Raw genomic sequence first — 23,459 nt, 5'->3', positions numbered from 1 at the left:
AAGCTTCTCTATGTCAAATAAACAAAACACAAGCAGAGTTAAGAGAGAAATGCTAAACGGGGATGACGAAGGAGCTCTAGAAATTGGGGGGCAAAAACAAACCCAATCCAATTTAAGAAATGAACAAAAGGCACTTCACAGAAAAATACTCAGCCTCTCTTAGGAGAGAAATTTGCCTCACTGACATAACTTCTCATCTGCTGCTGCTGCTAAGTCACTTCAGTTGTGTCTGACTCTGTGTGACCCCATAGACGGCAGCCCACCAGGCTCCCCCGTCCCTGGGATTCTCCAGGCAAGAACACTGGAGTGGGTTGCCATTTCCTTCTCCAATGCATGAAAGTGAAAAGTGAAAGTGAAGTCGCTCAATCATGTCCAGACTCCAAAAATATAACAATGTAGAGGGGAAGTAATGGAAAAAGACACACTTACAACTTGCTTGGAGGTGGGAGTGTGCTCAGTCCCTACCAAGGAAACTGGTAGTAATATCACCAGAATTACAGATGGATTTCCTTTTGATCTAGCAAACCCACTTCTAGGAATCTAGAGGACAGATACATGAAAAGCACCATGGGTACAAGATTTTGCACCATGGCACTATCTGTTATAGCAAAAGAAGGTCCGCACTCCAAGTGTACATCAATGGGGTAATTTTTTAGGCCAATTATGGTACATGAAATATCATGAAGTTGTAAAAAAGAATGAAAAAAGAATCTATGGAATGACAGACTGAAATCTCCAAGGATAGCATTAAGCAAAAAAAAAAAAAGCAGTGCATATGCTCTGCTACTTTTTATGTTCAATAAAGGCAGGAACTGTACACATAGGTATATATGTACATACCTATGTTCATGTTATTATAAATATTTACATTCTTGAAAAATAAACTAGAAAAATGGTTACATACAAGGCATTGGGAAAGCCGTCAGATAAAGATCTCAGTGAACACTTTCCTAAATCTTTTTTAACCACATAAACATAATACTTATTTTTAAAAGTTAAAAAGTATTCCTACATCTTGAAACTCCCTCTTGTGCATCACAGCAGATAAGTTCCCACAATTTATAAGCAGTTTAAAATTTAAGTTATGAAATAACTTTCTCCTGAAACATATGTAATAGGCTGCCCAAAGTAAGATGCCCATCTAATACCAATCACACTTCCCTAGTAATACAGTCTAAATACACTGTAAAGCAATACTAAAACACTCAGTTCATTAGTGCAAATTAGGCTTTGGAAAGTCAAAATAAGGTCAGAAATATCTGGTTTCTATTTTAAAATGGGGGAAGAGGAGTCTGTAAAATTGAAATCCTTTGCAGTCTGGGCTACAGAAAAAGTCTGAAGGCAGAGTTAAGGATCTGAGTCTTTTGATCCCAGTTAATATTAAACCGGTGCTAATAAAACTAACCAGTTTTAATTTCCGTAGCACAAGATTTAACTGTTTTAAATGCATTTGAAACAGTCTGGATAAATCACCTAAGTCATAAAAAGCAAAGACATGGGAATTTTAAAAATTGTTAGCAGGTGGACATAAGTGACAAACAGTGCAACATTTTTTCCCTTAAAGTGCACATTACTCAACGATTTTTAATAATTGTGGGATTATGGGATAGTGCAATTTTAAGTTCTTTCCCTTTCTAGAATTTTAAAATAAGTGGTTTCGAAAATTTCTCATGAAACCTACATGCAAGCGTTAATTTTGGGGGGGTTAGACATTTTACTTGCACCGAGGCGATCTGCCCAGAGGAGAATTCCTTACAGACAATCAAAGAGCTCTGGGGGGCCTCAATTTCATCCAACCCTCCGCCCCCCCAAAACTGCCTCTCTAGAGGCAGCTCGGTCAAAGGCCCGGGGTCTCAGCAGAGTCCCGGCTACACTATGCTCCCTTTCCACGACTCCCGAGTGGCCCGCAGCGCAGCCGGGGAGGGATGGGGGTAGTGAGGCTGGGAGGGGACAAACTCCAGGGCTAAGAAAAGGGGCGTGAAGGCCAAGGGAGGCAGGTCCGGGGCGGGCCAGGGACCTGCAGCCTACTAGGCCCGAACTCAGGTACCCCAGCCCCCGGCGGCCTGCAGCCGGGGATCACGCCCCCGCCCACCCCTCTCCCTCCCACCAGACCCACACCTACTGAAAAACATTTTCCGGGTTATCCATGGCGAGAGGATCCAGGCCAGCAGCAGTCCCAACTGCGCCGTCGGGTAGTAGCCGCCGCCAAGTCGAATCTCCCGCGCAGCCTCAGTCGCCGCAACGACCGTTTGCAGGGCGCCTGGCCATTGGCCTCGGCTGCAAACGAGCTGGCCAATCACCTGGGCCGTTGCCTGGAGACCAAGGTCCGCCTCCCTCTGGTGCGCCGGCAGCTCCTCCCACTTCCAGCAACCCAGTTGAATCAAAAGCGCAAGCTGAGCGGTGGGCGGGCTAGGTTTCAGGGTGCGGCGTGACGGGGACCACCTAGTTTGGCTCAGGAGTAGGGAATGAGTTTTTTCCTTAGCCGTCCAAGCTGCAGCTGGCTTACAAAATTACATGATTAAGGCATCACCCTGAGGAAGGCATCCTGGGAGAAAAATAGTTTCTCGAGGTTGAAAAAATTGTGCCGCTTCGACGCTTTGCTTACTTATATAAACCAGAGTCGTTATGCCTGGTTTATGGAAAGAAGACAAACAATCCCGTTTATACCGTTCAGACTTGTTCAAGATCGCAGAGCCCGGGCGGAATGCCTACCTCTGGCTTAGGAGAGGCTGATGTGGTGAAAAACGGAATCCCGCCCAGTGGCACGCCTCTCCATTTCCCGCAAAACAAAAAAACTTTGTTCCGCGTTCTCTCTGTAAGTAAAGAACCTAGATGCTGAAGCCCGTTATTTTGGTTCCAGATCCAAAAAAGCTGTGGCAGAGAGTTAGGGAGTGATTCATCAAAAGCCCAGGGAAAAACCTAAGTGGGTTTTAGCTTAGTGGTTACAACGTAAGGGCATCACGTCTGTAAGCGCTTAAGGGTTAGTTATGTAAATTACACATGGCAAATAAAGCGATAGGTTGATACCCTTGGAGACCTCCAGGCTTGATTTAACTGATATGAAATGCTCTGTGGGTGCTCAATAGCGAATGAGAGCTCAAGGGACTGGGCAGTTCCTACATCCAACTGGTAATTAAAAGAACAGAAGTTTGGATAGAGTACAGAATGGCGGCAGGACAACTTTCACCATCTTCTGTGGAACTTGGGAGCTGTGGAGACCAGGGATTTAGGAATTAGAAAACCAAAAACGAGATCCTTTTGCAAAGGAGCCCAGAAGTCTAAGAAGAATTATGTAATACTCTGATGCTTCCTACCTGAGACTGAATTGGAAGAGTCAACCTAACCTTGCCTAACCCCTTGATTCTACTTCTCGAGGTTCTTTCAAGAGCCACTTGACAGTACAAGTAAAATATAAAGAGCTATTCATGTGATTACTTCCTTTTATAGAAGCGGTGTGCATGTTTTGCTGTCTTGGGGCCCTTAAGTTGAATACCTTTTTTAAAAAAAATTAGCAGCTTCTGGAAATCCTGATGCTCTCAGAGTTCAGAATTTCTTTCAGGGAAATGATTGATTTGGATCACACAAGTATCCAATTTGTGGGGTTCTTAACTCAGAGGGTGCTCACTCTGGAGTCTTTAGACAAGTTTAGGTTCTGCTGATTATCACAGGAATTAACACAATTTTGTTCTCACTAACTCATGTGTTCAACTCGTGTCTGATTCCACCTCAGTCACCAATCAGGAAATGTTGATCAGGCATCTCTCATATACTAGGTGCCATTGGATTTAATTGTAACCTTTTCTGACTCAGACAGATCTTGTCCTTAAGAAACTAGTGGTATTATCTGGGAGATGGAGATACAGACATAAAACATTGTTGTTGTTTAGTCACTAAGTCGTGTCCGACTCTTTGTGACCCCGTGGACTGTAGCCTGCCAGGCTCCTCTGTCCAAGGGATTTTCAAGGCAAGAATACTGGAGTGGGTTGCCATTTTCTTCACCAGGGGCTCTTCCCAACCCAAGGATTGGACCTGTGTCTCCTGCATTGGCAGGCCGATTCTTTACCACTGAGCCACCTGGGAAGCCTGTATAGACATAAATAATATTAAGTGCTAAATGAATGTTTGGGACTTCCTTGGTGGCTCAGCTAGTAAAGAATCTGGCTGCCAATGCAGGATTAAGTGCTAAATTAATACACATATGATTTCTGCTAGGGGAGTCTAGAGGAGGGAGGGGACATGGGCCTGTCTGTCAGAGAAAGCTTCCTGGGGAATGGAGGGCTTGACTTGGGCCTTGAACATGGTGGGGTGGATCTGGGCTGGGGAGAGTCTGGGGACATCATTATTGGTGTAAATAAAGATCACTGAAGGAAATAACCCTTGAGGACTTCTGTTAATGAGCAGTGGAAAGTCTTTATGAAAGACGAATTTGATGGTTTGATGCCTGATATTACATGCTAGATTAAAGCGTTTGTACTTGATCTTGACAATAAACTGGGCCTTTGGGGAAAGAGCAGCATTGTGCTCATAGGACCTCATGGTAGGCATATTTAGCTCGACCCTGTTTTCTAGAGGCCACAGAGCTTGTCTGCCCTCCTTCATTTCTACCACTAGGAGCTTCTCTCCCACCAGGCTTGTTTGTGGAGTAAAGTATTATGAATGCCTCTTCCCACACTGCCCCTTAAAAAGGGCACACTGACTCCCTGATGCCAGACACTGGGGTATATCTAGAGGTAGCAGTAATAAGTATTATGGTTATCAGCAATTATTAGAATCTTATGTGTTTCCGGAAATAATTTCCTGGCTTACTCAATGCCTTCTCTTTTTCCTTAATTATGGACATCCCTCTCTGCTATTATTCTTATTCTGTAGGAAAATTGTTGGGTTGGCCAAAATTCAGGATTTTCTATAACATGGAAAAACCTGAACAAACTTTTTGGCCAACCCAATATAACGATCCTCCCACACACTGTGTTCATCATAATGTCCCTATTGGGTTAATCAACCCAGTTCCCAATAAATCAGGATTTTAGGGGGACAGGGAGGGAGAGGTGGGGTGGAGAGGCCAAGATCAGTAATCTGCAGACTCTAAGCTGGCGTTGGAGGCAGAGGGATTGGAAGAAGGTAAGACAGGGAATCAGATCTCAAGGAGGGAGTGTTCTCAGAACACAAAGATGTCTTTAATATGTAAGGAAAAGAAGAGAAAGATAATTTGATGGCCAAGAAGAATTGATAGAAACAGGCCACTGGAGCTGGGGAAGGCTGCTACTTGTGTAGAGATGTGTTGAGTTGGAGGGTTTGCCAGATGTTTGACCTTCCTACGTAACAGGACTAAGCACCACGGAAGGAAAGCACAGACTGGCCTGATTCAAAGCCTTCAGGAGCTTGTTGAGGTAAGTCTCATGTGCTGTTTCCTAAGTCTAGGATGACTGTATTTTTCTAAGAGCTTCACATTATCTCTACATGTCAGGAGTAAAGGAAGAACTTCCAAAGAGTGTGATGAAGAAACAGTTTGCTACTTTGATGAAAATCTATAAACCCCCAAATGCTGGCAATTTACATAAATCAATATAAGCAGAAAATCCTGAAGAGCTGGCAAATATGTTGCTCATCTTTTAAAAAATTCACTAATTGGAAGTTCACACCACTGACAGCATTTCAAATTCCATCTGCTCCAACTCTTATCTTCTTTCATCTTCTCCCTTTGCCCTTTTCTCCTCAGGTTTGTGTTGAGAGTGTAGCGATTGCCATGGCATATCTGAAAGATATGTTTCAATAATAACTGTTGCTTCACTGATTAGCCATCCCTTTAATTTTTGGCATTGCTGTTGCCTTAGTGGGTCTGTTACCTTATCTCCCCAGACCCACCCCAGAATGTGAGTGGGGAGGCTTGTCCTGATCTGAGTGGGAGTAGTGGGTCCACATGTGTCAAGGTCTGCATTTCCTACCTCTGAGGCAGAAATGTGCAGTTACAACTCTCTCTTCCTCTAAAACTTTAAATTAGTTTATCTGCTAATTTCAATATTAAATGTCAATATTTAAATATTTCAATATTAAATATGTAAAATGACTAATAGATTCTCTAAATTGGTAAGGCATTTGTGTTCATATTTGGGCTTTCAGTGACTTGTTTGTCCAAACTAGTAACTTCCAAACTTATTGGAGATGGAAAACCAGACTGCATCAGGGAACATGAGCTCCAGACTTGACTTTCCCAAGAAGCAGATGTGCTGTGCTGTGCTCAGTTGCTAAGTGGTGTCTGACTCTATGCAACCCCATGGACTGTAACCTACCAGGCTCCTCTGTCCATGGGATTACCCTGGCAAGAATACTGGAGTAGGTTGCCATGTCCTCCTCCAGCGGATCTTCTCAATCCAGGGATTAAACCCGTGTCTTCTGAGTCTCATCTCCTGCATTGCAGGCAGATTCTTTACCCAGTTAGCCACGTGGGAAGCCAAGGAAGCAGATAATGGAACTTAAACCCTGAATCTGGGTGTAAGTTTCCTGATCTGTAAAATGAAAACTATCTCCTTCTCTTCATAATGTTTCTCTGACTCCCACTCTCCTATAGCCTCCACTCAATTTCTTGGGTTGTCTCATGATACCAGTCAGTGCTCTGTTAAGAAAAGGAAAATGGGGACTTGCCTGGTGGTCCAGTGGTAAAGAATCCGCCTCCCAATATAGGAGACTCAGGTTCCGTCTCTGGTAGGGGAGCTAAGGTTCCATGAGCCTTGGAGCAACTGAGCCCAGGTGCCACAACTAGTGAGCCTGAATGCTGCAGAGTTTGTGCATCTCAACGAGAGGAGGCTGTTGCGGCCAAGAGCCCACGTACTGCAACAAAGACCCAGCGCAGCCAAAATGTCCTTCACCATCTCCCGGAATTTGCTCAAACTCATGTCTGTTGAGTCAAAATTAAAAAGAAAAGAGAAAGAAAACAATTCTTCTCTAGGTTCTGCCTGTTTGACACATGCAGACAATCACAAACACACATCTATCTTCCTTCCACTGGGAAATTTAAAGTAATTTATAGTAGCAGTATTAGCTGTGTTGCTGAAACATCATATAAGATTAGAGATTTATAATTAAAGTAGTGACAGAAAGCTGACAAGTGATTTCAGGGGCTACAGAACGTTAAGAATAAAGTTGATATGAAGATAGGAAAAAATATAAAGCCCTATTCTAGAAATGTTTTTCATCTGGGGTGTTTTGTTACTTCTGAAGATCCCTTGCGTGGTCAAAACCCAGGATGGACTTTCATATCACTGCAGCCTGGAAGGAAGGATGGGAATCCCAGCTCTCTGCTGCCATCAGTCTCCCCAAGAATCTCTAATGGAATGTTCAGTCCTATGTGCTATCCTGGTATTTGTATAATGGACACGAGTGATGCCCAGATGTTATTTACATGTTAGCCTGGTTCTAGAGACCAGAGACCCTATTCCTTTCTCTTTCCTATTCTTCCCTTATTAGAGGCATCTAATCTTATGAGCTCATTTTTGCATCCGGATAAATGGCTGCACTGGTACTAATGGCTGGAATCAAGATTGCCAAGAGAAATATCAACAACCTCAGATATGCAGATGATACCCACTCTAATGGCAGAAAGTGAAGAGGAACTAAAGAGCCTCTTGATGAAGGTGAAAGAGGAGAGTGAAACGTACAAAAAACTAAGATAGTGGCATCCAGTCCCATCACTTCATGGCAAACAGAAGGGGAAAAAGTGGAAGCAGTGACAGGTTTTATTTTCTTGGGCTCCAAAATCACTGCAGGCATTATTCAGTAGCACAACAAAGACACCGATCCCTTAAGAAATGCTCAGAGTTTTTGAAGGCTCTGTGTCAGGACCTCAGTCAAAAACCAACTAAATTTCTTTTCTTTTTTTGAAATTTATTTTGGCCATGCCCACTGTCATGGAGGAGCTTAGTTCTCCAACCAGAGATCCAATCCATGCACCCTGCACTGGGCGTGTAGAGTCTTAACCACTGGACTGCCAGGGAGGTCCCCAGACAAATTTTTTTTTTACAATATTATACCTGCATCTCTGTGCATTAGTTCAACATTTCTCTAGCATTTATAGCCTCTCTACCTTATAACAATGTTATAAGGCAAGGGCTAGGTAAACCTGAGCCAGTATCATTACTGGGAGTCTCAAAGTACTGGGGGGTACTGGGAAGCCTCTCAGTTGTGTCCAACTCTGCAACCCCATAAGCTGCAGCACACCAGGCTTCCCTGTCCTTCACCATCTCCTGGAATTTGCTCAAACTCATGTCTGTTGAGTCAATGATGCCATCCAACAATCTCTCCCTCAGTTGCCCCCTTCGCCTCCTGCCATCAATCTTTCCCAGCATCAGAGTCTTTTCCAATAAGTCAACTCTTTACTTGAGGTGACCAAAGTACTGGAGCTTCAGCTTCAGCATCAGTCCTTCCAGTGAATATTTGGGGCTGATTTCCTTTAGAATTGACTGGTTTGATCTCCTTGCTGTCCAAGGGACTCTCAAGAGTCTTCTCCAGCACCCCAGTTTGAAAGTAACAATTTTTCGGCATTCAGTCTTCTTTACGGTTCAATTCTCACATCCATACACAAGGAACATGATAGTTTCCTAAGTTGCCCCATTTGCCTCCTGAAACCCCGTGCAGTGGTCAGATGGAGCCATTAGAGGCCATGCCCTCCAGAGTTCTCATCTGAAAAGAAAGGACTGACTGAAAATACTCCAGGGTGCTCCCTGCTCTATTTTCTGGTTCTCTGATTTCTACAGACACACCAAAGTTCCCTGAGAACAGTCTGTGCCTCACCACGGAACCCTAAGCCCTGGGCTGTAGTGTTCGTGCCCCAGGCCCTCATGAAAGCTGCCTCCAGAAAGGTCACCGAGGCCCCCAGGCCAGTCCCGCAGGGGAGTGTGATGTGGTGTGGGTCCTCTGGGGCCTGAGTCCTCTGCCTTGGAGGGCCAGGAGCCCTTGGGCAAGTCATTAACATTCCTGGTCACTCATCTATGGAAGGAGCTTAAAGGATTCTTGCCCACCACCATCCACACAGGAGAATGCTCTCTCAACGTTCAAGCCAAAGGCCTGCCTCTCTTACAAGGACCGAGGGGCTGGGGCAGTGTGAAATGAAGCCAGCAGCCGTCACAGCCTCCCTCTTCTATGGAGAGCCCAGGGCTGCAGGATGGCCCTTGAGCACAAACCTGGATGCCATGCCTGGTCCACTGTGGGTCACTGGACACCCTTCTCAGAGGCCTGGGCTGCTGGATTCCTGCATTTCCCTTATGAGGTCCTGCTGTGGGCACTCTGGTTCTGAGCCCAGCCTTTTTCTCCAGGACATACCTAACTCCTCTAGCAGGCATCTTGTTGGGGAAGGTTTTCTGATGCTGGCTCAGAGGTAACTGGCACATCTAGCCTGTGCTCTTTGACTTCTCCAGGTGGCTCAGACAGTAAAGAATCTGTCCCGTGTGCAGGAGAGCCGGGTTTGATCCCTGGATTGGGAAGATTTCCCCAGAGAAGGGAATGGCTACTCACGCCTGTATCCTTGCCTGGAGAATCCCATGGCCAGAGGAGCCTGGTGGGCTACAGTCCAAAGGGTCTCAAAGAGTCAGACATGGTTGAAGTGACTTAGCACACATGCACATACTGGGTTGAAAGTTCATGTAACCTTATTGGAAAAATGGGTTTTTGCAGATGTAATCAGGTTAAGATGAGGTCAGAGTGGAGTAGGATGGGGCCCAACCCATTGATTGGTGTCCTTATAAGGAGAGGGAGGTTTTCTTTTTTTTTTTTTTGAGAAATCTACAATGAATATTCTATTCAGATTTTCTGCAGTCATTGTGGAATATGTCCACAATTTAAATAATCCCACAGAACATCCCACTGACCATCACAGAGCACCTAATATGAGGCAAATATTATGTATACATAATTATAGTCTTTAAAAAAATGTAGATCATATTAGCCACAAGTTTCAGATGAAGAAATTGAAACTGAGAGAGATGAAGATTCTTATCTAAAGTCACGAGATCAGTCACAGACAAATTTGGGGCAGGTCAGGCTCCAGGGCAGGCCTTTGGGCAGAAGCAGGTTCACAGGAAGGGCTCGTGTGCAACTGGGGGTGCCCCTCCTGACAACACCCTCACAACAAACCAACCCTCAAAACAAACATAGGCTCCGGTGCCCTGGAAGGGGAGAGCATCAGCTAAAGCAGAGCTGTGGCTCCAGGCAGGCCCCAGGGATTGCCCAGGCTCCAGAATCCTCAGGAGAAGAGGGGCACGGGGGCTCTATGCCTCAGAACAGTCCTTGGCTCACACAGCACCATGAAAATACAGAGCTAAAAACCTCCTGGACAGCAAGGAGATCAAGCCAGTCCATCCTAAAGGAAATCAACCCTGAATCACTGCAAGGACTGATGCTGAAGCTGAAGCTCCAATACTTTGGCCACCTGATGTGAAGACCCGACTCCTTGGAAAAGACCTCAATGCTGGGAAAGATTAAGGGCAGGAGGAGAAGGGGATGACAGAGGATGAGATGGTTGGATGGCATCACCGACTCAACGGACATGAGTTGGAGCAAACTCCGGGAGATAGTGAAGGACAGGGAAGCCTGGCATGCTGCAGTCAATGGGGTCAGAAAGAGTGGGACAAGGCTTAGGACTGAGCAACAAGAAGGAAACTAATACAGATGATATTCGTTAACCTAATGACAGCAGACAGAGACCCAAGGGCCAACTACAGCATGCTCCCCGACAGTCATCTCCCCAGCCCACTGGTCTTTGAAAGGAAACAACTAGCATTCCCTTTCTACTTAAATGGACAATCAGTCCAGTAAATGAGACTTAGAGGAAAGGAATGAATGTCACTTGTTAGAACAATAGAAGGAGGATTCTGGGAGATGAGTTCATGTTTGTTCATCGTTTGTTCTGTCTGCATCTCCCAGCTACACTGTAGCCCCAGGCCACCCCCCAGATTACGGTAATATTAAAGTTCGCTGGAATGCCAAGCTGCAGCTGACCTGGGGCCAGAGCATGGGCCAGGCCATCTTGGATCTTGGGCGCAGAGAGGCTGCTGACACAGGAAGTCCGCTCCGTGAGGTGCCTCAGCTCTGAGCAGCCAGGCCCTGGTGTCTACAGACCAACCTCCCCTCTAGGGTTCTAATACCAGGGTTCTTGTGGGCCACCGACTGGAGGGACACCTGAGCCGAGGGCACAGGCAGCAGGAACTCAAGCCCCGGGGCAAGGCGGGGAGGAAGACCATTGTAAAACTCCTTGGACCTCTCTTTCTTCACTGGGTGCCCAGGCAGCAGCGTCGGGGTAGGGCCAGCGCGCGGGAGGGCGGGGCAAGCGGCGGAGGAGGGAGGAGACTGGCCAGCGGCGTGGAGCGGAGAGGGAGTGCACTCCGGGCCACGTGCGGGAGGAGGCGCGCGGGCAGCGGCCCCAGAGACGCGCCAGAGGCCCGACAGCACGATGGAGCCGGCGGACCTGGGGCTCGGGGATTCATCCTTGCACCGTTACCTGGACGGCGAGTTCTGGAGCCTCAAAAACGAGCTGCGCGGGCTCCTGGGCGGCTGTCCGCTCTTCCGGCCCAGGTAACGCGTCCCCAAGGGCACCCCGCGGTGCACTCCGGGGAGGGCAAGCTGGCGTGTGTGTGCTGCGCCCGAAAACAGGTCCCTCCCGACCTGACAGAAGATGGACTGCCCGCCCCAGTCCTGTGGACGCCGCAGAGCCGGCGACTTCGTGGCCCTCAGGAGGCGTCCTCTGCCCACCGCGCTCCCTCCTACACGGAGAGCAGGGACGAACGGGCGCGCCCCACAGCGGCGGACGGGATGCTCAGCCCGGAGTTGTAGCTTCTAAACCTGTTTCCTAACCTGTTTTTTGAGTCCCCGCTTTTGGGTGCCACCCCTTGTCGGGAGAGGGAACAGAAAACCGGGTTGGAGCGGGCGTGGAGCGCCCCCAGGGCCACCGTGTCGCCTGGTCCGGAACAGAAGCGCGGAAAGCGGGGCAGAACAGCGTTATCCCGGGTCGTGCCTGCAGAGAAGTGAGGGCATTTTCCCGGCACAGGGATAGACTGGCTGTGCCCAGGGTCCTATCCGGTTGCTGGCATGTTGCGAACTCCCAGGGGCCTCGCGGAGTCCAGGTGTGCGCAGGGGCGGCCGAACAGCGGCTGGGGTGCTTGTGTTGTAAGGTGGATTCAGGCCCAGAAGTCATTTGATGGCAGCCCAGCCCAGAAAAGTGGACAGAGGGCTTGGTGCAAGCTAAGTTTGCAGACGGAGAAAAGAACCCAAGAACCAGCCCTTGTGTCTCGTTGAGGACTTTCTCCTGTGCTCTGCTGGGTGGCTCACCCCATCTCAGGTCGTCTGATAAGCCCATTTTTAGAATCAGGCTTTGGAGTTTTAATTTAAGAAAGCCCCAGTTAAAAAACACCAGTATGTTCTGAAGGAAGATTAACCAGTTAGCACATGAGGAAGATTAACCAGTTAGCACATGTTTCTGTCTCAAGGATGAGCCAGGCTGAAGGAGATGCTTGGAATAAAAGCAGGTCATCCTTGGGGAGGAAGCTGTGGTTTCTGCACTGGAGGTAACGGGTGGGGGGAGTGGGGCTTAGGGGAGGTGACAGGTGAGATGGTGGGTGGGCCCTTGTCTCCCCAACTTGTCCTTTCCCCCTCCCTCTCACACCGTCTTCATGTTATCTTTCTCAGAGCACGGTCCAGGGACTCCTGGGGGGTACCCAAGACATTTCCAGGAGCTTCACAAGTTAGAAATTATTTTAGTGATAACATGAAGCAGTTACTGAGCCTTTCATCCTCATTTTCTCACGAAGGTACAGTGGTAGTTCCCAGAAACTATAGGATGCATTATTTCCCAACATATCTGCAGAAGCAGAGAGCAGCATCCAGTTATTTCAAGGCAGACGTTAACCAGACTTGTAAAGACGCAGAACAATGCCACTTTTCTAATTAAAAGTGTAGTTTTTTGTAAACATTTAATGAGTTTATTATTGTTACATTCAAATGATATAAATATTTAAACATTTTTTTCTTGTATAATTTCTAACATGATAAATACCCATAGATATTTGTGGACCCCAATAATTTTTTAAAAGACAATTTTAAAGAGCAGTGTTAGGTTTATAACAAAATTGAGAGGAAGGTACAGAAATTTCCCATATATTAATACCTCCTGTCCCCACACAGGCATAACCTCTTCCATTATCAACATCACTCACCAGGATGGACTTTTTCTTTTTTTTTTTAGCCAAAGATGAACCTACGTGGGTACATCATAGTCACTCAGAGACCACAGTTTACATTAGAGTTCACTCTTGGTGTTGTACATTCTGTGGGTCTGGACAAATGTTTAATAACACGTGCCCATCATTATAGGGGCTTCCCAGGTGGCTCAGTAGTAAAGAATCCACCTGCCAATGCAGAAGATGTGGGTTCAGTTCCTGGGTTGGGAAGATCCCCTGGAGGAGGAAATGGCAACCCACTCCAGTATTCTTGACTGGAAAATTCCATGGACATAGGAGCCTGGCGGGCTCCAGTGCACGGGGTTGCAAAAGAGTCGGGCACGACTGAGCGCAGTGCCGCTCCCGTCATTACGGCGTCATCCAGTGTTTTTACCGCCGAAACACGGTCAGCACTCTGTGTTTCTCTCCTCACCACCCACCCCGGCAACCACTGATCTTTTCACTGTTTCCGTAGTTTTGCCTTCTTAGAATCATATAGTTGCGATCATACAGTATGTAGCCTTTTCAGATTGCCTTATTTCACTTAGTAATATGTGTTTAAGCTTTCTCCATGTCTTTTCATGGCCCGAGAGCTCATTTCTTTTTGTGCTGAATGTTGCTCTATTGTCTGGATGAACCAGTTTATTTATCCAATCACCTACTGAAGTCCACCTTGGATGCTTCCACATGTTGGAAGTTATGCGTAAAGCCTGTACATCCATGTACAGGTTTTTGTGTGGAGGCCTCAAGAATTTTTAAGAGGGCAAGGAGGTCCTGCTGCTTTAAGGGATACTAGGTTCTGTCACATCCCTTTATACAGGGGTCCCCAGCCTCTGGGATCTAATGCCTGATGATCCAAGGTGGAGCTGATATAGTAATAATAGAGATAAAGTGCACAAGAAACGTAATGCCCTTGAATCATCTCAAAACCATCCCCCTCCTCGGTGTCTGGAAAAATTACCTTCCATGAAATTGGTGCCTGGTGCCCAAAAGCTTGGGGACCACTGCCCTTATACATGTCCCTTTTCCTGTCTTTCTGTGTCTTTTAAGTTTAGTTCCTGGGCTGTCATCTCTTTGTCTTTTCTTATTAGATAACTGCAGTTTAAATGATGGAATGCTAACATCTAAACCACTGATTTGGACCAAGTAGAAGATTCTTTGCTGTGAATTGTGCAGTCTGCTTTGGGACAGAGGGAAAGGCAGGCCGGAGTTGGAAAGCCAGCCAGCAGCCAGCAGCACATTACCTGTGTGATTGTCGTCAAGTGAGATGTTACCTTCCTGAGCTTCCATCTGCAGAAAGGGGATAACATCTGTGCTGCTGGTTTAAATGAGAAACTGTCGAGTGGCTTTTCACTAATGCTGGCTGTGGTATGACACCTAAAAAAAAAGTGGGGGGAAAGAGATACAGACCCCATTACTTTAACAAACACTTTTCCATTCTCTCCAGTTCTTGTTTATTGACTTCATAATTTCAGAGTTGTAATAGCTTAAATGTCATACTGTTTTTTCTCACCTCCAGTGATTAAAGATCTTAGTATCTGCTTGAAAGTTCACCTTGTACTATCAGATTTGATCTTATCCTGTGTTCAAAGACAGTGACCTGACTTCTTGTTGTTTTTAACCTTCTACCACAGTAAAAGGCTCCATGAGAGGTCAGAAATAAAACTCTCTGGTGGCTCAGATGGTAAAGAATCTGCCTGCGATGCAGGAGACCCAGGTTCAATCCCTGGTTTGGAAAGATCCCCTGGAGGAGAGCATGGCAACCCTCTCCAGTATCCTTGCCTGGAGAATCCCATGGACAGAGGAGCCTGGCGGGCTACAGTCCATGGGGCGGCAAAGAGTCGGACATGACCGATTGACTAACACCAGACATGGATTCACAGATACAATATGAGGCCTCCTGTAGCCAGTCCCCTATCCCCAGGCCCTTGAAATTCAAGTAGGTGTTGGAGGGGGTGGGGTTCATGAGTGTGAGTGCTATGTGTATAGTGGGAAGTTTGTATAGTGTCAGGCACTCCCAGGACATAAGAGCCCAGGAAACAGTTTGCTTCCCCCAAAAACCAAAATCCGGTTTTGCAGTTTTCTGAGCTCATCACCGCTGCCCTCCTCTGTGCAGGGATTCTTCCTCTGGGTTACTGTGCCAGCTGTGGTGTGGGTGCAGCCCAGCTGCCCCCCTCTCTCCCCAAGACCAGCCTGCCAGGCCGAGTCCTCCCTGTCCTCGCTCTGATGGCGGGTCCCCCAGGCTCTGGGAATGTCCCCATGTCTAAGGGTCCCACCTGCCCTGAGATCCATAGAACAGCATGCCCATGGCTGGAGCAGCTGCGGATTCTGGGCCACTTGAGGCTCCTTCCTGAGGTTGCAGGGGATATTTAAAAACAACATCCGGGGACCTCCCTGGTGGTATAGTGGTTAAGACCTCGCCTTCCAATGCAGGGGTGCAGGCTCTATCCCTAGTCAGGGAGCTAAGATTCCACATGCCTCGTGGCCAAAAACCAAAACAGAAAACAGAAGCAATCATGTAACAAATTCAATAGAGACTTTAAAACGGTCCCCATCAAAAAAAAAAAAGAGCAACATCTGAAACATGATAAGCTTTTCAAACATTTCTGAGTTTGTTTCTTGGCAAAGCGGGGCTCTCTCCTGGGGGCCAGGCTGGTGGGTGGGTGTGCACATGTAAGGCTTCTGTGCTCAGTTGCTTCAGTCGTGTCCGACTCTTTCTGACCCCATGGACTCTAGCCCACCAGGCTGCTCTGTCCGTGGGATTCTTGAGGCAAGAATACTGGAGTGGGTGGCCATGCCCTCCTCCAGGGGATCTTCCCAACCCAGCTATCGAACCCTTCTCTCTTATGTCTCCTACATTGACAGGTAAGTTCTTTACCACTAGCGCCACCTGGGAAGCCCTGTAAGGCTCACAGCCTCACTAGAAGTTTCTAGACTCACGGGACCTCCCCACTATCCGTCCTCAGGGCTCCCGTCCCTGGCCTGGCTATGCTGAGCCGGCTGCTTCCCTGTCCCACTTCTTTCTCTTCACTGCCTTTTCTTTTCTTTCCTGGAACAATGCACATTTCTCTTCCTAACCTTTACAGAGATTTGGTTTTCTCCCACAGCCTTATTTATGCACTCAAGCATATGGTGAAGACCTTCTCATTGCAAAGAGTCAGATAATATTGAAAACCTAAAAGTTTCCCAAACTGTCCCCTCCCCCAACAGCTTATTTTTTTAAATTATTATTTATTGATTATTATTTTATTTATTTTTCTGGGCTCCAAAATCACTGCAGATGGTGATAGCAGCCATGAAATTAAAAGATGCTTACTCCTTGGAAGGAAAGTTATGACCAACATAGACAGCATATTAAAAAGCAGAGACATTACTTTGTCAACAAAGGTCCGTCTAGTCAAGGCTATGGTTTTTCCAGTGGTCATGTATGGATGTGAGAGTGGACTATAATGAAAGCTGAGCGCCGAAGAATTGATGCTTTTGAACTGTGGTGTTGGAGAAGACTCTTGAGAGTCCCTTGGACTGCAAGGAGATCCAACCAGTCCATCCTAAAGGTGATCAGTCCTGGGTGGTTCATTGAAGGGACTGATGTTGAAGCTGAAACTCCAATACTTTGGCCACATGATTTGAAGAGCTGTCTAATTTGAAAAGACCCTGATGCTGGGAAATATTGAGAGCAAGAGGAGAAGGGGACTTCAGACAATGAGATGGTTGGATGGCATCACTGACTCAATGGACATGGGTTTGGGTGGACTCTGGGAGTTGGTGATGGACAGGGAGGCCTGGCGTGCTGCAGCCCATGGTGGTCGCAAAGAGACACGACTGAGCGACTGAACTGAATTGATTTTTGGCTGTGCTGGGTGTTCCTTGCTGCATGTGGGCTTTCTCTAGTTGCCATGAGCAGGGGCTACTTTTCATTTAGGCGTGTGAGCTTCTCATTGCGGTGGCTTCTCTTGTTGCAGACCACAGGTTCTAGGCACATGAGCTTCAGTAGTTGTGGTGCTCGGGCTTCGTTGCTCTGTGGCATGTGGAATCTTCTTGGTGCAGAGATCGAACCTGTGTCCCCTGCATTGGCAGACGGATTCTCAACTAGTGGACCACCAGGGAAGTTCCCAGCCACTTATTTTTATTGTGGTAAAATAAACAGAAAATAAAATTGACCATTTTAACCTTTTTTACTTTTAAATTTTAGAAATTTATTTTTAATTGGAAGATGATTGCTCTACAGTATTCCTCTGGCTTCTGCCATACAACAATGCCAATGAGCCGTAAGCACACATATGTCCCCCGACTCCTGAACCCTACCCCCAGCCCCACGGTAATCACAGGGCACCAGCTGAGGTCCCCGTGCTGTGCAGCAGCTTCCCACTGGCTATCTGTTTACACGTTCAGTTCAGTTCGGTCGCTCAGTCGTGTCCGACTCTTCGCAATGGTGTATATATCAGCGCTACTCTCTGAATTTGTTCCACCCTCTCATCCCCGTACTGTGTCCAGCGTTTCTTCTCCGTATCTGTGTCCGTATTCCTGCCCTGCCTGCAAATAGGTTCATCAGTACCATTTTTCTAGATTCCACATGTATGTGTTAATAGACGACGTTTGTTCTTCTCTTTCTGACTTCTCTTTGTGCCACAGGCTCCAGGCTCATCTAGCTCACTAGAGCTGAGTGCACAGTGGCATGAAGTACATCCGCGGTACTCTGCAGCCATCGCCGCCATCCATCTCGGAACTCCGGCATCCTCGCAGTCTGAACCTCTGTACCCGTTAAACATTAATTCGCTCTTCCTTCCTCCCCACAGCCACTGGCAACCACAGTTCTACTTTCTGTCTCTATTAATTTGAACTACTGTAGTTATGTCATATAAGTGAATCATACAATCATTGTTCTTTTGTGTCTGGCTTTTTTTACTTAGCAGAATGTCCTGAAGTTTCCTTCATGTTGCAACAGGTGACAGGATCTCCTTTTTAACGTTGGATAATACTCCATCATCCTTTACTGTGCCCACCTTTGCATGAAATGTTCCCTTGGTATCTCCAATTTTTTTTGAGGAGATCTCTAGTCATTCCCATTCTGTTGTTGTCCTCTATTTCTTTGCACTGGGAAAGACTGAGGGCAAGAGGAGAAGGGGGCTACAGATGGCATTACTGACTGGATGGACATGAGTTTGCGCAAACTCAGGGAGATAGTGAGGGACAGGGAAACCTGGTGTGCTGCAGTCCATGGGGTCGCAGAGCTGGACACGACTGAGCAACCGAACAACAATACTTCATTAGATGGATACATCACATTTTGTTTGTCCATTCATATGTTGATGGGCATTTGGTCCTCCAACCACTTTGAACACTTGAGTGTTGTAGAGTTTGTTTTTCCCTACTTTCCCTATTTTTCTATGAGTTCACATATACATGTGAACATTTTCTTGGATAAACAGAATCATACTATGTGTTCTAGCTTTCTCTTTTAAAATTTATTTTTATTTTCATAATACAATGTATGAACCCACTTAATAAAAAAAAGACACTATGAGGTTTGGAGTGAAAAAAATATCTGCCCCTATTCCACCCCTGCACCCCTCATTCCCTTTTCTCACTGGCAAACACTTTCACGTCTTTCGGGGGATTCTTATGCCATTTACCTCTATTTTCCTTTAAAACAGTCATAAACAGAGCTACTTCTTGATTATATAGTGATGTGTGTGTGTGTTAGTCACTCAGTCGTGTCTGACTCTTTGAAAGCCCATGGACTGTAACCCATCAGGCTCCTCTGTCTATGGGATTTCCCAGGCAAGAATACTGGAGTGGGTAGCCAGTCTCTTCTCCAGGGGATCTTCCTGACGCAGGGATTAAACCTGGTCTCCTGCATTGCAGGCAGATTCTTTATTGTCTGAGCCATTGGGGAAGCCCATATAGTGACTTAGTAGCATAGAGAATGAAGATCCCCATGGCTGCCCACTTTCCTTCCTTATTCCCACCAATCAGTGCATCCCCATGTGGACTTACATTGGTACCCAGGGTTCACACTGCTGTGACTATGTGTGTTATTCCCTGCCATGCCCCACAGCGTAACATATTTCATTTCCTTTCTTTGACAACTTTTGGTGTTCTCTTGGGATAACAATTTCTACCTTTATTCATTTGCTTAATTTTGTATAAAATTGTCACTCACTGGCCTGTGCACTTCTAGACAAAAGAGTTACAGTCCTCTCAGTTTGGTCAAGGGCTTCCCTGGTGGCTGAGTGCTAAAGAACCTGCCTGTAGTGCAGGAGACGCAGGTTCAATCCCTGGGTCAGGAAGATCCCCTTGGAGAACGAAATGGCAACCCACTCCGGTATTCTTGCCTGGAGAATCCAATGGACAAAGAAGCCTGGTGAGCTACGGCCTATGGGGTCACAAAGAGTTGGACATGACTTAGTAACTAAACAACGACAAAACAACGGTTTGGTCAAACCTGTCATGTATCTGCCGTTCCCTTCCCTCCCTGTGGACAGATCCATCCAGGAGGTCTCCCTCAGGGGCTTCAGCCTGGACTGGCTTTACCATCGTCTTCGCGGTCACCTGGGGAGTTTCCTTTGCATCTCTTTTAAAGTCAAGCTTCTGTTTTCCCAGGCCTTCTCTTTCTTGGTCGCTCTTTGTGGAGGATTAGAGGTGGCCACAGACTCTTGAGCGTCATTCCCGTTGAGAGGGGTGCTTCTGTGTCCCCTCCCCTGAGTCTGGGTGGCTCGGGGACTGCTCTGGCCCACGGGTATGGTTGGAGTGACAGGGAGCCAGTGTCTAGGCTCAGGTCTGAGTGACTGTGACCTGCACCTTCCGCTTCCGTCTCCTGAGGCCCTGGCTTCCGTGTGGAAAGTTCTACACCAGCCTGTGGCTGCCATGCTGTGAGGAAGCCCAAGCTGGTCCTTGAAGAGATGCACCATAGAGAGATGCTGGCCATTCCTGACTGCCCCAGCTGTTCATGTCATCTAAGCTGGGACCCCAGACCTGTGAGGAGCACACAGGCCATCTCTATTAATACTTGATTCTGTGTGTCCAAGTTCCTGACAGAGTAGGAGGTAGAGTGACACTGAATCGTTTTAAGCCACTAAGTTTTGGGGTACGTTATTACCATAGCCATAGAGAACCAGGAGAGTCTCTCATGTGATAGCTTCTTGAGAAAGGATACCAGAGAATTAACTTTTTGAGATCTTCATGTCTGAAAATATTTACTCTCAAAATTGGCTGAATATTTGTGTAGGTGTAGAATTCTAGACTGGGAATAAAATTTCCCCCAGAATTTTAAAGATATCCAACATTGTTATTAAGGAACCTGCCGCCCTCTGCACCTTTGCATTTTAGTATGTAAAGATATGACTTGTTTTTCTTCCTCCTGCCTGGAAGTTTTTAAGACTTTGTTTTTAGCACTGGCTTTATGGCATTTTCCTGTGTTGTGACTTGATGGTGGTCTCTTTCTCTTTCATTGCTGGGGGCATGCCAGGGGCTCTTTTAATCTGGAAACAGAGTGAGTGAGCGAAGTCGCTCAGTCGTGTCCGAGTCTTTGCGATCCTGTGGACTGTAGCCCACCAGGCTCCTCCGTCCATGGGATTATCCAGGCAAGAATACTGGAGTGGGTTGCCATTTCCTTCTCCAGGGGATCTTCCCAACCCAGGGATCGAACCCAGGTCTCCCGCATTGCAGACAGACGCTTTAACCTCTGAGCCACCAGGGAAGCTGTTCTTCAACTATTTGCACGGCTGTCTCATCTGAACTCCAATTCAGATGTCAGACCTCTGGGGCTTGTCTTCTAGTTTCCTAATCTTTTCTTTCTTGTTTTTCATCTCTTTACCTTTTCATTTTTTTTCTTGGCAGACTTTCTCAACTTTATCTTCCAACTTTTCTTGAGTCATTTAAGATAACTACTGTCATAATTTTCAAAGTTTCTCTAAGTCCCTTGTTTCTTTTCTAGAGCAACTGTTCTTGTTTTCTGGTCGCCAAATCTCTTATTTCTTGGGAATACTTGATGGTAAGTTCTGAGATGTTTCTTTCTATTTTCTGCCTTGTCTCTGTTTCTTGAGTTCTTTTTCTTCCCCTTTGTACTTTTGACCTCTGTTTTTTGTGTTTGAGGCTTTTGCTAAGTGTCTAGTCAACCTTGGGTTTTTGTTCAAAATAGGAGTGAAGTGAGTAATATGAGTAAATACTGGTTTGTAAACAAGCAGGGTTCTTGGTCCCAGACTTTCTTGATCAGAGAGAACCTTCCTTTCCAGGGCAGGTTAGCATTAGTGTTCTGTTTTGGTCAGGGTTAGTCCCTGAGGCAGAGAAGGCAATGGCACCCCACTCCAATACTCTTGCCTGGAAAATCCCATGGATGGAGGAGCCTGGTAGGCTGCAGTCCATGGGGTCGCTAAGAGTTGGGCACGACTGAGCGACTTTCACTTTTCACTTTCATGCATTGGAGAAGGAAATGGCAACCCACTCCAGTGTTCTTGCCTGGAGAATCCCAGGGACGGGGGAGCCTGGTGCGCTACCGTCTATGGGGTCTCACAGAGTCGGACACGACTGAAGTGACTTAGCAGCAGCAGTCCCTGAGGATGGGTGTACAGAGAATGAAGGACAGGTGATAAGCCCGGGTGCCTGAAAGGATGGTTGGTGAACTGGTCTCCTCCATGTGTGACTTGAGGCTGATTAGAAAACTAAGCTCTTCTTCTGTATGACATTTTAAAAAACTGTGAACTCATAAAAACAGAATAGAATTGTGGTTAGCAGGGACTGGTGTTAGGAGGAATAAGAGGGATGTTGTTTAAAGGGACAAACTTGTGACCGACAGATGGCACAGTATTGCGAGTATGGACAGTGATATTGTTTATGAATGTCAACCTTGCTAAAGACTACGGTTTTTTTTTCTTATTGAAGTAGAGTTGATTTACAGTGTTGTGTTAGTTACTGGTGTGCAGCAAAGTAATATGTATATATATATATTCTTTTTCATAATGGTTTATTACAAGAGATTGAACACAGTTCCCTGTGCTATATCATAGGGCCTTGTTGTTTATGCATTTTATATATAGTAGTTTGTATCTGCTAATCCCAAATTTGTAATGTATCCTTTTCCTATCCCTTTTCTTCTTTGGCAACCATAAATTTCTTTTCTGTATCTGTGGGTCTGTCTTTGTTTAGTAAGTGATATCACATGATATTTGCCTTTCTCTTTTTGACTGACTTCACTTAGTATGATAATTTCCAAGTCCATCCATATATATCCATATACGTATATGTACTGCATCTTCTCTATCCATTCATCTGTTGATGGACACTTTGGTTGCTTTGGTGTCCAGACTACTGTGAATAGTGCTACTATGAATGTTGGGGTGCTGATTCCCACCCCCCTTTTTTTTTAAAATAAAGTTAGCATAAATTGTGCTAACAGTATACTCTTTAGACCACTGGAGGAGGAAACAACAACTCACTCCAGTATTCTTGCCTGGAAAATCCCATGGGCCCAGGAACCTGGCAGGCTGCAGTCCACGGGGTCACAAGAGTCAGACACAGCTCAGCAACTGAGCACACACTCTTTAGACATACCTGGATATGTGAGAAACTCTATAAAATGAAAGTAAAGGAATGCTAAACCAAGGTTTAAAAGGGTTGGCAGGCGAGGGCTGAGAGATGGGGCAGGGGACACATGGGCGTGGTTTTTGGTTACTGGCTGCTTCTCTGACTGGATGAAGATGTTTATCACAGTTTTAAGATGATGATTCAGACTGTGTTACCTCCCAATTATGGTTGTAAAAGGCAGAATTGTTTTCTGGTTGGACCAACAGTTGGAAGAAAAAAAAATGAACTGTTAATAACCAAGAGTGCCTCCTTAGGATACTGGCAGAAAGAAAGACAGGCAGTGACCAAGAGAGACTGAGAGAAAGAGAGATCTAGAGAAAGGTACTGAAACTCGTGCCAGTAAAAGGTCAGGGGGTTCAGTGGTCCCGCTTCCCCCCACAGGGCTCTACTCTAGGAGTGCAGTTGGTTACATGCTTTTTATATTTGATTGTTCATCTGACTCTCAAAGGTGATAATAATGAAGTTTATAAAGGGCATGCTAGTGTGCTAAGTCACTCAGTCGTGTCCGACTCTTTGTGACCCCCACGGACTGTAGCCCGCCAGGCTCCTCTGTGGAGTGGGTTGCCGTGCCCTCCCCCGGGGGATCTCCCTGACCCAGGGACTGAACCCAGGTCTCCCGCCTTGGAGGCGGATTCTTTACCGTCTGAGCCACCAGGGGAGCCCTATAAAGGGCAG

General features: G+C 46.4%; 2 protein-coding genes and 1 long non-coding RNA gene across 4 annotated transcripts in view; 2 read left to right on the top strand and 1 right to left on the bottom strand.

Moving 5' to 3' along the window:
* The window catches only part of BUB1 (BUB1 mitotic checkpoint serine/threonine kinase), a 32,973-nt gene extending 30,673 nt beyond the window's left edge, over positions 1-2,300 (bottom strand). For both annotated transcript variants that reach the window (XM_055539303.1, XM_055539304.1), the window contains exon 1: positions 2,123-2,300. In XM_055539303.1, the coding sequence (XP_055395278.1) occupies positions 2,123-2,148 (26 nt within the window). In that variant the 5' untranslated portion in view covers positions 2,149-2,300. The remainder of the gene's footprint in view (positions 1-2,122) is intronic.
* A 193-nt stretch (positions 2,301-2,493) lies between these two features.
* LOC129622729 (uncharacterized) lies at positions 2,494-7,383 on the top strand. Its single transcript, XR_008700115.1, has 3 exons — positions 2,494-2,815; positions 5,327-5,390; positions 7,219-7,383. It is a non-coding gene; the product is annotated as an uncharacterized LOC129622729 (long non-coding RNA).
* Positions 7,384-11,335: 3,952 nt separating this feature from the next.
* ACOXL (acyl-CoA oxidase like) overlaps positions 11,336-23,459 on the top strand; it is a 335,830-nt gene continuing 323,706 nt past the window's right edge. The window contains exon 1 of the mRNA XM_055539295.1: positions 11,336-11,562. Coding sequence (XP_055395270.1) covers positions 11,441-11,562 — 122 coding nt within the window. The 5' untranslated portion in view covers positions 11,336-11,440. The remainder of the gene's footprint in view (positions 11,563-23,459) is intronic.

The sequence above is a fragment of the Bubalus kerabau genome, chromosome 11 (genome assembly GCF_029407905.1).
Source record: "Bubalus kerabau isolate K-KA32 ecotype Philippines breed swamp buffalo chromosome 11, PCC_UOA_SB_1v2, whole genome shotgun sequence".
In the NCBI taxonomy this organism is placed as follows: Eukaryota; Metazoa; Chordata; class Mammalia; order Artiodactyla; family Bovidae; genus Bubalus; species Bubalus kerabau.
This window is presented reverse-complemented; position numbering and strand designations above follow the sequence as displayed.